The 14,198-nt window shown below is 38.8% G+C and overlaps 1 protein-coding gene across 2 annotated transcripts in view; it reads left to right on the top strand.

Moving 5' to 3' along the window:
* The window catches only part of LOC103133386 (rho GDP-dissociation inhibitor 1-like), a 20,587-nt gene extending 6,949 nt beyond the window's left edge, over positions 1 to 13,638 (top strand). Inside the window, exons 1-5 of one of the 2 annotated variants that reach the window (XM_007545146.2) lie at positions 1,969 to 2,177; positions 7,530 to 7,613; positions 9,215 to 9,291; positions 9,745 to 9,808; positions 12,045 to 13,638. In XM_007545146.2, the coding sequence (XP_007545208.1) occupies positions 1,991 to 2,177; positions 7,530 to 7,613; positions 9,215 to 9,291; positions 9,745 to 9,808; positions 12,045 to 12,244 (612 nt within the window). In that variant the 5' untranslated portion in view covers positions 1,969 to 1,990 and the 3' untranslated portion in view covers positions 12,245 to 13,638. Of the gene's footprint in view, positions 1 to 1,968; positions 2,178 to 7,529; positions 7,614 to 9,214; positions 9,292 to 9,744; positions 9,809 to 12,044 lie in introns of those variants that run through there. The other variant, XM_007545149.2, reaches the window with a different exon arrangement.
* Positions 13,639 to 14,198: the final 560 nt, after the last annotated feature.

Here is a 14,198-nt window from a genome sequence, read left to right as displayed (position 1 = left end):
TCTCTATGCAAACAGCTTGAAGTTTGCTTTAAGGTAACTTCTCTGGTCCCCCTCATACAGAAGTCCTCTAAATGCTGCATGGGGTCTTGAAGTCAAGTGATGATCTAGGGTGATTGTACAAAAAGAAATGATCAGGATCCCTCTGTGTGCACGCACCAAGTTTGTGAAATATTATCTGAGAAGACTAAATCCGATCATTTTGTCAAACTGGATCTGTACAAAGCATTAACAGCAGCGGTTTCATTCACTAAAACGTGTGTGCAAAATATGTTCTTCACTGTGTTCAATGAAGAAGATTAATTTATTTGGAGGTTATTTAAGTTCTAATAAGCGAGACCAGCACTGCACATAAAAACATCAGTGGTTTACTGTAGGATGGAGGTGAGAGTAAATATCTTGAAAAATTAAGTAGAAGCTTGTTGAACCATAACAAACGTGTGTCCTTGAAATGTCTGAAACTTGTTTCCACCCATTTTTAAATCAGTTTTATTTTGGAGCTCTATGCAGTGTGAACAAATGTCCCATTGTTCCTAACCAGATATCCAACATTCAAGGTTCTTTGGTTTATCTGTGACTGGAAAAAATGGCTCTAATAATGGGGCTGCAGCCAATTACTTTCACTGTTTTTAACCTAATAAAAACTTAAGCTCTCTAAATAATTTAAAATCTGGAGGGTGCTCTGAGATTCTCTTCACTATTCCATAAATTGATAATCTTCTACTCTTGCAGCATAGAGACATAAAATAAAATATTTTTATTTAAAAATTTTAAGAAATCAGTCGCGTCTTTCATAACAATTGGTGTCATTTCAAATATTTTATTGGCATCCCAAGTCCTTAAGGAGATAAACATGTCACTTTGGAATTTCCTGGCTGGATATGTGTTAAATAAAATTAACATCTGCAAAGATAATGTTTAATGCGAGTGTGTTGTGATCATCTCACAGTTATTAATTTACTTTACCCAAATGTCTCTGCACAGCTTTAACCTGAAAATTCTTCAAGAAAGAGCCCCATCATTCAGTTTACTGCTCTGTTTTCCTCATCGGACTGCTTTAGCTATTTATTATGTTGGAGTAGCTACACCAAATTTTTTTAATAAAAAAACATCAGCCTGCGCTAAGACAGTAGCTCACAAGAATCGACACAAATCCTAGAGGTTTAAAATATTTAGACTGCATTGCTTCAGTCTCCCAGCATGTCTGTGGGGCTGTTGCAGGCTGTGGGTGGGATGGCTGTAGTGTGAATGTCGAGACTCTTGGAGTAAACGGAGCTCTTCCTGCTTTTGTTACTCACTCTGTTCTTGCAAAGGAAATCATTCCAGTGCTAACCTCCTAAGCTCTTCCATGGGGAAGCGCAGAAGGACCCGTTATTTGCTTTCAAAATAACCAGCTGTTCCTGGCTGCATTGGAGCCTTCATTCCTGATGTTGTGGTTAAGAGGACAAAATAAATGTTCTTAATTCAGAGGAATTTCCTGGACTGCAGCCAGTATTTTATATTTTAGAAAAATAACTCCAATATAAATAGAACTTAATGTAGTGACTGTAATGAGTGCAAGATGCTGTCTTTTGTTTTTAGCATCCTGTTGGCTCAAGTTTGTCATTCCAGGGCATGTCAGTCGTTTTCCCATGACCTAGACGTCGCCATATCCTGGTGGAGAGGCTTTCTGTCATGTGATCCATGACGCCTAATTCAATTCATGACTCATTTTGATGACGTTACTTCAGCGCAGGTTTCATATAGCAGAGCTGGGGCAGCAGCATCAAGATAAATGAGGCTTTTTGTACAACCTGACAGCAGCACACCAGATGCGTTGGAGTACAGAATACAAAACCTCTTCAATCAGGATTTGAAATTAGGATGATTAAATCTATCTATAGGTGTTCATCTTTGTTTTGGTTATTTCTTTGCACTTCTGTTTTCTTTTACATTTCTAAATTCTCAGCTTGCTTTGCTGCTGTTCTGATGTACGTTATTCATTTCTCCAGACATGGCTGAGGATGAGGTGACCCCAGAGCAGCTAGCAGCCATCGCCGCCGAAAATGAGGAGCCAGAGCCAGTAAACTATAAACCACCAGCGCAGAAGTCTGTGAAAGAGATCCAGGAGCTGGATAAAGATGACGAAAGTCTACGCAAATACAAAGAAGCCCTGCTTGGCCCCGGGATCACTGAAGCTGGTATGTCACAGTATGATTATGTGCCTGATTGGGGGAGGAGGTGCTGCTGCTGCTGCTGTCGAAATTGTTTCTAGAGTTTTATGGTTTAAGAAGCTTAAATCCTAAATCCCTTCTGGTGTAAACAATTGCTTTTGCTGTGGGATTGTGTTGGAAATGAGGCTAATTATTTGCCTGAGATATAGACATTAACAGCTGGTGTGTGGTTTTTTGTAAGCTGTAGTAAAAAACAACAACAACAAAAAAAACCCTGAAGAACTAAAAACTTCTGCACGTTTAGTGTTTATAGAAAATGTTTATTGCTCTCAGAATCGAGGGATCTGTAGGTAAACCAAATGTAACGCCATGACGTGTTTTTACAAACCGTCTTTTAAAGGACCATGAGCGCACACAGCGGCGGCTCTACATCTGTCTGGATCAACAGATGTAGATGAGCAATTTTATAGAAAAAGTGCTGCAAGGAGTTTACTGCATTGTACTTTTTTTGCTTTTACTTGATTATTATGATTGTTTCTATTTTTACTTCAGTTAAATTTCTTTATACTCTATTCAATAGAAGTAACTTTAACAAAGAAAGAACAAACTTATTTTAACCATAAGTGTCTGAGATACAGAAACACCTACATACTTGTTTCTATACCAGCTTTGTTGTTCTAAAGCTGTTTTCTGTCTGATGAGCCTGTTGGGTCATTTGGACATTAATAAGATGCAATAAACACTACATATTGACACTGGAAGTACTTAACCCTGCTCTAATACACACATTACCTACTGTATGTATTATTTTATGTAAATTTAATATTGGAAAAAAAAGATTTGAGAAAAACCTGAATGTGTTTGGTATATATTTTTTGGACCGTTTTTAAAAATGTAGTCTTTAAAATACCATAATTGGCACAACTTTATATTGTATCTGTTTGACATTATTTTAAAAATATTAAATCAGATTTTATGATCACTTATGTAGCCTTTAGTTTTATCAAACACTTCTTTTTTTACACTGGAGTACTTTCTTGGAAAGCTGCTCTTTTACTTGAGTAAAAGTATGTTGAAGCAGTGCTGCTCTTTTGGCTTCTCTACCCAGTTCTGCCAATGCTGGTTATTCAATGCCAGGAATAAGACCAATAACTTTTTCATTTTTGTGCAGTTTTGGTCACTATTGCTTTTCACATATTTAAAATAAATCTTTATTGTCATAATAGAGCAGAGAGTCAGGGAGGAGACATTAGACCAGAGGCCAGCAGCAGGGACGATGATGCAGGGTTTTTTCAGGTAAGATTGTAACTTACTGAGAGAAAGAGAGATCTGTTGCAGGGAGAAACCAGGCAGGTGTCAGGACAGGGTTTTCATAGATATTTCAGAATCTTTCTCATTCACACCAAGATATTCTTGCCTGTATAGCTACCATACTATTTCTCTTACAGTTTATTTCTCACGCCTCTGTCTGATCTTTGCATTTAAACTAAACAGATTTCAAATATCGGAGACTTTAGTACCTTAGATTTTTGCAATGTATGAAGCTAAAGTTTATGCTAATATAGGATAGGAATAATTACTCATCAATGTTTGGTAACTCATGCACACCTGACATGTCATTGTATATATTGATAAAAAAAACATGGCTACTTTATTTTTCACAAAGGTTTATGGATTTATATTAAATACAAAGCCTGATTACTGGACCCCCAGAAATAAGCTGTAGCCTCCCAAGCTAAATTCCTCTGGATCTGGGTCTCTGTTTCCTAATGTCATTACCCAATAACACCCAGTAACTTACTCAAGGATTACAACAAATAGAACCATATGACTGGTTAGAGTTTGTATGATGAGAAACATGTGTTGTACAAAATGCAACTAAAATGGGCAACATATCCTCAAATATTAATTTGATGCATACTCGTTCAAAATATGGCCTCATTAGTGCAGTTCAGCATTACCTGCATCAAGAAGTCCGTTTCTGGTAGAACATGAGGCAGAGATCTTCCACATGATAATAAAACAATATGAAATTAATTGCAATGTTTTTACCTGCATTTAATTAAAAAAATGTAAACTATTAGAACCTTCTCAATAATCATTTACTAATCTTTATTTGCATTAGAGCAAACTGCTGGCCAGCTTTTGCATGCTTCCAGTGGTATCTTGACTATTTTTGGTGATGAACTTCAAGTCTTTGAGGTTCCAGCGTTTCATTTCAGTCATACTGACTAAAAATCCCTCCACAGAATCTCTGTCAGTGAAGTTGAGATTCTCTAAAATACAATTACTTTCAGTCAGAAGAACCATGTTGGTCAAATTAAAGAGTTAAGTCTGCTTGAGTATGAATACTCCAAGCAGAACGAAACTCTGTTCATTATGTTATAAGTTCTTAAACTAGACAGCATAAAAATGTCCTGTGTTGATGTGAACCCACACTCACTGCTGGTTGACTTTGTGTTGGATCAGTGATGTAATCAGCTTGGTCTTCGTGTTTTTCCAGCACTGTGGTCCAGTATCCATCGGATTGAAACCAGGAATCCATTTGTTTCTAATTATTTTTGCTACACTGCAACCAAGAAACTAAAGTCTAATTACCAAAGAAAGTGCCTGAACTACAGCAGAAGTGTCCCAGTTTCAGCTCCCTGGAGCTCACATATTTGAACAGCTGCAGGATGCAGGACTCGCATCGTGCGCAGGCCCTCCTGCAATGCTGCAGCAACTGGACTAATAAACACTTCAAGAGTTCCAGAATAGCTTTAAAGAACTTAGATTATTTACAGTAATCTTTGGGATTGCTGTAATCTCAAAGTATATTGAGTGTATATTAGCATTTCGGAGTGACCACATTAGTTCAAATCATTTTCACTACAGCAAATGTCTGAACTGCTGGATGCCACCACTATACTTTTCTCAGCTTGGTGGGAATGTGCGTAAAGAGCCTCTCTGCTTGCCTCCAGACTGACCCACTGTGGTGCAGATGACTAAAGGTCTTCATATCTGATGTTCTGTGTAACCAAATAGTTGTCAGCTCTGGTCCTCTGGAGCCACTGTCTTGTATGTTTTAGGTGTTTCCCTGCTGCACACGCATGCCTTGCCAACCCATTGTTGGTATGGGTGGTTAACAGGTTTCTGCAGCATTGTTGGCATGCTGGAGACGTAATGAAATTATTATTTAAGTTAGATGGATTGGGGATAGTGGGCCTTCTAGAGAGTCGTGGTTACTCGACTCTCTAGAAGTACTCATCCAGCTGATGTCTGTGCTGCAGTTTGTGATTGATGTTTCAGGACACTGCATCTGTGTGATGCCGTATAATAAAGGTTGCTTGAAGAATCTAATTTGCATCTGTCTGTAAAGTTTGAGCTCTTAGCCTTTGGTTAGCAATGACCTGAAACTAAACTTGTAAGGAAGAAGAAACAGTTTGTGGTTCTTGTCATGTAAGAGGTTAAAAAAATGACACTAAAATGTTTTTTTTTTTGTTCAGCCACACACAAACGTTTCTAAAAGGTTTAGGAGTAAGTTTAAGAAGATGAACATTCTCCTCATGACATAGAAAAACACACTGTCTTCAGTCAGAGGCTTCTTCAAAGTAGTAATACAGACTGCTACAGGAGATATTTCATGCTCACAGCTATCACAATCTACAATAACTCTTTAGTTATCTGAGTTATAACACCATTAAGTATATTTGAATTTGAATGTTTGACCATCTGAGAGTAAGAATTCAGACACTGATACTGGACAAGAACTATGTTGCGTAATATACGAGAACACGGTTCTGTTATGTTGGGACTCTATGGAGACCGGTAAACTACTTCTACACCAAACTCTCGTCCGTGCCTTTATGGATGCTGCATTGTGCACAGTCATGTTGGAACAGGAAGGGACCGTCTAACATAAGTTGGGAGCATGAAACTTTCCACAACATTTAACTTGTAAGCTGAAGCTTTGCAAGTTCCTTTTATGATCAGTGAGGAGCCAAGCCTAACTAACTTCCCTCTGCACTGACGTGTAAACCCAACACAATGCAGTCAGAGATACTCTTGAAAAGAGAGCATCTCTGCCAGGCTCAGAGTTGTGTGTTGAATTACCAGAGTGGCCTAATTCATCCCTCCAGAGAACATATCTGTGTTACTGTCCCATAGTGGTGCACTTTACACCATTGCTTCTGACACTTTGCATTATAATTGGTGATGTGAGACTTGGCTGATTTTACATCATGGCTACCACCTTGTGACAGAGTTGCTGCCATCACCCATCACTTTGACTTTGCCAACAATACAAATAACACTTGAGTGTGGAGTATTTATTAGATGAGAAGTTTTATGGCTGAACTGAAGGCACATGGTCCCATCCTGGAATTCATTCAGCTTCTGAGCGACCCAATCTTTATAATGCTGGATTTTATGTTCATGTGGACAGAAATGTTCAGAACCCCTAAATTCAGTGATTTTGTCTGCAGTATACCATCTGCTTAAAGATACAATTCTTTAACAAATGTCAGTACAGTCTAATTATTCTGTTGCTCACTAAGCAAAAGTCACCCAACAGACAAATGTGACCCATATCTCACTCTTTCACTTCAGTGTGAATTGCCCAATTTCAATCTTTTCTTCAAAAAACAAAAACAAAAAAGTCTGATTTATGCCACTTTAATATCTGGAACTAAATCAGATATCCAATAGTTTTCAAAGCATCTGAATGGTCATGTCAGTTTATCTGACTTTTTTTTTAGACTCAAGATACAATAATACTTGGACGTAAATGGTATTTAAAAATTATAATTTTGGAAAATTATGAAAGAAGTCTTTGTCAGTGAAGCTAGTTGCATCATAATCCCTCCAACTACGACTCCAAACGGACTTCTGTACACAAGTTGGAGTCGATGCTCTACAAAAGACCATTTCTATTAGTTGTGCATTCTGTTTATTAGCCCCTTCATCTTATGATCATGTAGCAGCATTGCCATCTCCCATTGTTGGATAACTGCGATATTGATACATAGAGCGCGACATTCTTTATTCTGCGCATCACTTTGGAGTCGTAAACCGTTCACACACAAGTCTGATTGCGGAAGCAGAAAAAGAAATCACATTTCAGAAAAACATCTGAATCGAGCATCAAGACCTGCTTTGTGGCCGCAGCCTACCTGAAGCTGTTCCTGCTGTAGGAAGCTGATATTTTAATCCACAGCTTTGCCACACATCTTGAATTAGGAAAAGTTGATTATAAATTCTACTTTAGGTTTGGATGGGATGTTGTTTCTAACTTAGTATGTTCCTACAAAGCAATCATCAACATTTGTTAGCATCCTTCGGAGAAGGACTCTCTTGTCAGTGTATTAATCTAAATATACATTTTTTTTTAATCCCATCCAGATCCAAATGCTCCTAATGTCCAGGTGACACGAATGTCTCTCGTTTGTGAAAGTGCACCAAATCCCCTGGTCCTGGACCTGCAAGGTAAGTCCATTTTTTCCCCATGCAGTTTGCACAATATTTCCCCATATTTATAGTATTTTTATTTTTTGTTTTTATTGGGGTCAAAATGTCTATTCAGAAAACTGCAAGAGGTCTGAATACAGCCAAATGTTTTTAAGCTAATCTCCTGTGCAACAGCAAAAATAAACAGAGCCTTACTTTCCTCACACCACCACACATCTCCTTGCCCCGTGTCAAACCTGGAAGTGCTCATAAACGTATTTTACACAGTTGAAGTCATTTTACTCCCAGTGGAAAATCTCCAGCTGGCCATGATTTGAGTTGGTGCAGAACATTCTGTCCTGTGTCTGCTGTGTGTTCCTGGCATCACTGCAGCGTTTTCAAACTTCTCATCCAATTATGACATCCTGCTCTGTAGATGGATGGAGACGATGCTGAGTTGGTGTCACATTTTCAATATTTCCACCGAATCCGACAGCCAACAAGAGTAGTTCTGGTGTGCTTAGCTTAAGTAGTGAACCGCTGGATATATTTACATTTGATACGCTGAACAATATGTGTGAATAATTAAATTTACCTCCTCTTTACAAAGTGTTGTCTTAAAAAAGAGTTTGTATGCATTAATTAGCAGAGGTGTCTTATGCAATCAGAATCTGCTGATGAGTCATTGATTATGATGAGGTCAAGCAGACTCGTACTTGAACAGAATAAAGTAATAGCAGATGGAGAATCTTTATAGCGCGAGGTTTGGGTCAGGGATGCTGGACATGGGGTCACCACACAAGGGACTCCCCGTTCATTTTTAGACTCCTCTAGTTCAGGACTTGGAAGATGATCAATGCACGTCGTAAACTACTGTGTTTATCTGCACGTCCAATAGATTTCTTTCACTTAAGCAAATTTATTATGTTTAAGTGTCAAGAAACAAACAAAACAAAACAAACAAAAAAAAACAGTCTAAATAAAATTCATATTTATTTGTGCGCCTGCACCAAAATATGGGTTTAAATGAGGCGGGTGTGAGGAAGAGGCTCTGCACAAACCTAAAAATAAAACTAAGTTATCGTTTGTAGTTTCTCTGCTGAGTTGTCCTACTTACAGTGCTGTAACCTTTTCTGAAGAGACAGACTTTCTTGCAATGTTTTTTTTAAGCAATCTTAAGGATTTCCTTATAGATTGTAATGATGTGGAAAAAAAACAAAATCTTTGTTCTAAATTGTGATGACATTTTAACAACTTTACACACACACACAAAAAAAAACCAAAAAAAAAAACGGATAATGTTGCTGGAATTTTCAGATCACAAAACAATTGAAATTTGTGTTTAGTGTAGAAAACAACAAAAAAATAATAATCTTTAAAACTGATACCTTCAGGCTGCTACAAAGTCAGAAAATGCATTATTTTATATATTGAGAACTGATGTTAATTGTGGCATTCATAGAGAAATGAAAAAAATGTTTTGCAGCGAATGTAGGAATCGGCAGCATACTGGCTGCCGATTCTGACAGACAGATCTTTTTTTTTTTTTGTATGAAATGAATGAGAAACTAATTTGACGAGGGAGTCTTGCTGTTTGATTTCCGTACTGGATTCTCATGACGGTCCAACTTTCCTTACAGGAGACCTGGAAGCCTTTAAGAAGCAGGCCTTCGTGCTAAAGGAGGGAGTAGAATACAAAATAAAAATCAGCTTTAAGGTAAGAGCTCATGTCATTCTTTTTTAGGAGTTATCTTTTTCTTCAAATATAGACATACATAGTTAAATAGTAGTTATAGCAAAGATTCAGCGTGACTGTAATGTCCCTGAATTTGTAGAGTAATGTCTCAAAGACACAGTATCCACTTTGTGTTGTTCTGAGACTCTCTGAGTCAGTTACCATGGTGATATCCCCGAGCAGGTTTTAGTTTGGTTTTGAGTAGAAATGGTGATAAAACTCATTTTACTGTCAGGCCCAATAATTTAGTTTTCCATCCATATTTTTTTATCCATTGCGGCCCCTTTCAGGTCTGCTAAACTCGAAGAATTCACTTTGCAGAAGAGAAAACCCCCGCAAAATTACTCATTTTATTCAACTCTTGTTACGAAACGGTAAACACTAATTTGTAAGATTTGTCTCTGCTAATATCTCAGATGACGTCTGTGTTCTCAGGTGAACAAGGAGATTGTTTCGGGCCTGAAGTACGTGCAGCAGACGTTCAGGAAAGGAATGAAAAGTGAGTCAGCAGCTTCTCCTGATGTCTTTTGAACCGCTTCAAAAGACATCAGACATTACTCCACAGACATTACTCCGCTGTCTCTGAAGCTCAGCAGGCCCTGTCCAAAACCAAACAATAGTGAGGACTCCCTGCAGCCAGATCCCTCACAGAGGCTCATCTGGAGATCCGCTCCACTTCAAAGGCCGTTTGGCTTCGCATCACCTGTCGCTAAACTGATGCTGTAAACAGCTGTCAGTTGGTTGACAAATGTTTATATTGTTACATTTCCTCCAAAGCATCCAGACTGGAAAAAAAAGTAAAATCCTTAAAGTAACTGTTTGGTTCGTCTCTATTTTATTCTGCTTTTAAGAGACATAATTGAGGGTGACTATTTACACTTAAGCTAATGAAAAATGTCAAAACTGCAATAAATGTCTGTGCTGTTAATTACAAATCTTTGGCTACACTATGCACTCTATGGTCATACTGTATTCTTTGTAGTTAATTGTTACTTAACTGTTGATCCAGCTCAATCTTCTGTAAATGTTATTTTTATACTAATTTGCTTCCTAAAATGACCAGGTTTTATCGCAAGTTTTTCCACAGTCTTCAAAGATTAATTTATTTTTCCAGGGTGAAAAAGTATCAAAATTAGTTTCTCCACTTCTCCTATGCTGTCTTTTTCCACATGATAAAAATCTGAACTGATAGAAAATGTTCCAGCAACTTAGCTGATTGTTTTTATTTCAAATATTCATACAGTCGTCCGTCGGTCCAGCCATTTGCACATCCATCCTGTTTATTAATTTAATATAATCTTTCACATTCATATCTGCCCATCAAACATCCAGTCTGCCTCTCAAACTGTCCATTCCTTAAATAAACAATTCATTCAATCCTCCTTCATCCATTTATTATCTAATCAATAATTTTTATTCCGTCCAGCAAATCGTCCATTCGTTATCTTTGTCATATCTGCTGGCGTGTCATCTGTCCTCTCTGTCAAATCTCTGCAGACTCCGTACTTAAAACCAGAGCTCAGAAACCCACTGGGAGCTCTGGAACCGGAGTCTTAAAACTTTTGGCATTTTGACTTGGAAAATTTGAGGGAACCCTGTTTAAATTAAAACACAGATGCAAGATAATTTATGCCAGTAGGTGGCATGATTTTACCGTTTAATGGTAGCTGTGACATAAAGCCTTGGCTCTTTTTCTGGTTCAGACATGTTTAATTAAGACGGTTTTTGTGAAGTTTTAGGTTTGATTTAGATGCCACGCTGTGCTGATGGTCACCATGGAAACCTGAGCTGGACAGCAGCTGGGCATTTGGCAGTGATTTTCTCACAACCCTTTACTGTTAACACGTTTTTTAACAGGTTCAGCAACGATTAAATGGACAGGAAGTTCTCACACTGCCCATTAGGTTTTTTTTTTTGGAAACAGATTTCACACAGAGTTCAAAAAGATGTTCCAATTTACTGAACATAAAAGTCAGACTTAATAAAAAATAAATAATAATCAAGTGAACCTATGACAGATAAAACATATGAAGCAGAGGACAACTTGTATCAACCAGTAATTATTAATGACCAGCAAAGTAATGGGTTTGGTCATTTAAAGTGTAAAAAAAGATAACATAAGTAGCCAATAGAGTAATAATTTTCAAGTCCAAATGATGTTTTATACAACAGATGTGTTTCAAATGTGATCTTTATATTATCATTTATTTACTAAGTTTATTTTTGATTAACACAATGCAAACAAGTTTAATTGATGTTCGCTTACAGGCTGCTGCATTCACAGGTTCTTATTTAATTAAACATTTTAATATTATGAACTATGCAAAGCCGCACTCAGATGTTATCTTCTTGGAATCGTCTTTTGCCCATCAGTATTTTGAAAAACGCAACTTTTTGTTTTTAAATTGAATATATTGCAGAAATTCGTATGTATTTGTGTCGTCATAGCTTCAGTGTTCGGTTTTGATCTAATCTTGAATGAACTCATTACCTTAAAAATAAGCTAGACATAGTTTTGTCTAGTTTAACGGTGATGCAATGGGCTTAAAATTGTCCTCAGAAGACGAGACAATAGAACTTGGACGACTTTGCAGAGATGATTGAAATTTCTTCATCTGTAGATATTGAACAAAATCAAGCTAAGAGCAACAAACGATGAAACGCGCAGAGCTAGTTGTGTCGCAGCCCTACCACGAAGACGAACTTGACGAAACCGTTTTCTGTTTTCTTGACAGTCGATAAGTCGGACTACATGGTGGGCAGCTACGGCCCGCGCCCGAATGAATACGACTTCCTGACCACGATGGAGGAGGCTCCTAAAGGCATGCTGGCCCGCGGCAACTACGTCATCAAATCCAAGTTTACCGACGACGACAAGCACGACCACCTGTCCTGGGAGTGGAACCTCAACATCAAGAAAGACTGGAATGATTAAAAAGAGGCCTTTGTGTTTGGGGTGGAGGGTTGTTCCCCTCACCCCACCTCTCCTCTTCCCCTCCTCCCATCCTCATCCCGTTGTCCACCATTTCTGCCTTCTTTGTTGTTACTTTGCATTTCATGCTCTCATGCCTTAGTTGTGGCCTGACTGTCTTAAGCTCGCCTTGCCCTCCGTCCCTTCCTGCCTCCGTCCATTTCATCACTACCTGCACGATGGCTCATTGGTTGCTCACGACCCTCCTCTGTTCACAGACCTGCTATGTAGCACCAAGCCTCCTCACACCCAGCTTCCGTCCTCCTGGTTTTAGCTGCTTGAAGAGATTAACCCTCCCCTCCCTCCCCCGCCAGAATGGTGTCTTCCTCTTTCAGTATGAAGTACATGTGGACAAGCAACTGTACAATCAACTTTTGTTTGCCTTTTTTATATCTAATTGTATCAATGGTTGTGTAATGTGACTGTATTCACATGTTAATCAGCTGTTGTATTCATAGCTAACCCCACCGCATCCGCTCTGCCCTTCCCTCCCACACACTACCGTTCCTTCGCTTGGTGTCTTTTGATACAAGAACCGATACCTGCCTTGTAACAGTTCGATCGGAGCTGCTCCGTAGCACCTTCACTAAATGTATTCGCCCACCTCCCCCCTCCATCCAGGAGGCTGGGGCCAAAGTCAGCAAGGAAGTGTCAAGTAGAGAAGTAGCTGCCTTATGTCGAAACTTATCAGCGTGTCTTCAGTGTACGAGCAGCGCTCTCCCATCAGTTGGTCTGTTCCCGAAAGGCTTTGTTTCATCACCGTCTGTCACCCTGCTGTAGTCCGTCCCCCCCACCAATCTGAATTAATTCCTGCTCTCTGGAGTTGACTGAATGTTACGACTGATTTGGGGGAAAAAAAACAAACACAAAGTATTGGTAACCTCTCCTGTCCCAGCCGTGAGGCCTTAGTACCAAACTACAGTCATGTGGAGGAAAACTAACATTATGAAGCTGTTTTTGCTTATTGTTCCCTTTTTGCCTTATTGTACACCATTCTCACTACATTGTTCATTTTGATTGTCAAGAGGAGGCGTGGAAGAGGCTGAGCCAGGCACCGCCTGCTGCTGCCGCCGCCGCCGGAGACCTCGGCGGTGTCTGGGCTCAACCTGCTGACTGACCCACCCACAACCTGAGATCAGGTGACACTAAACTAACCAATGTTGGATCAAATTAAACTTGTACTGTACCAGAACATCTGGATGTAAAACATTTTGTTCTTGTTGCTACGTTTATTTTCCTGCGCCATACATTTCTTCACATTGTACAGTTTCTATGAAAACGCTGGCATGCTGGTGGGGTGTATTATATCATCATTTGTGGTTGCTCTTATTGGTCAATAAAGATTTTGCTCAACTTGGCCTCTGATGCAGTGTTTTGCAGTGAAGTAGTGTTACAGCATGTGACTAACAGAAGATTGAATCGAATCATTTAAACTTTCACCACCGATGCTTTAGGAAGGATGGAAGCAGTTCATCTCTGAGGAAATGATCATTGGCACACAGAGTGTGACAGTTTTTGGCACGGCTCAGTTGAATTTAAACAAATTTTTAAATTGATTCCTCTTTCAAGTAAATCTGTTTGAAATTTCCACCAGTTCCTGTTGGAGAACTGCTGCAAAGGGGACACCGGGTCTCCATAGCAACAGCTTGGTAAATCTTTTAAACAAGCCTGTTTCTGTCCTACCAGCAGACTTTAACTAACTCTACTGAAAGCCTACATATATTATCCAGACTGAGTCTTTGACTCTAATTGTAAAAATATTAAAGATTAGTACAAATGTTCGGTGGACGTTTCTATTGTGAGTGTAAAGATGGATGAACACAAGAAGAATCGAAGGAGAGGAGGATTAATGTTAAATCACAAAGTTAACAAAATACATTTTGTGAATACAAATATTCTTCCATAATCATTGTTTCCA

Source organism: Poecilia formosa, unplaced genomic scaffold (assembly GCF_000485575.1).
Source record: "Poecilia formosa unplaced genomic scaffold, Poecilia_formosa-5.1.2 Scaffold11, whole genome shotgun sequence".
Taxonomy (NCBI): Eukaryota; Metazoa; Chordata; class Actinopteri; order Cyprinodontiformes; family Poeciliidae; genus Poecilia; species Poecilia formosa.
The sequence above is the reverse complement of the archived record's forward strand: the minus strand, read 5'-3'. Positions and strand labels throughout refer to the sequence as shown.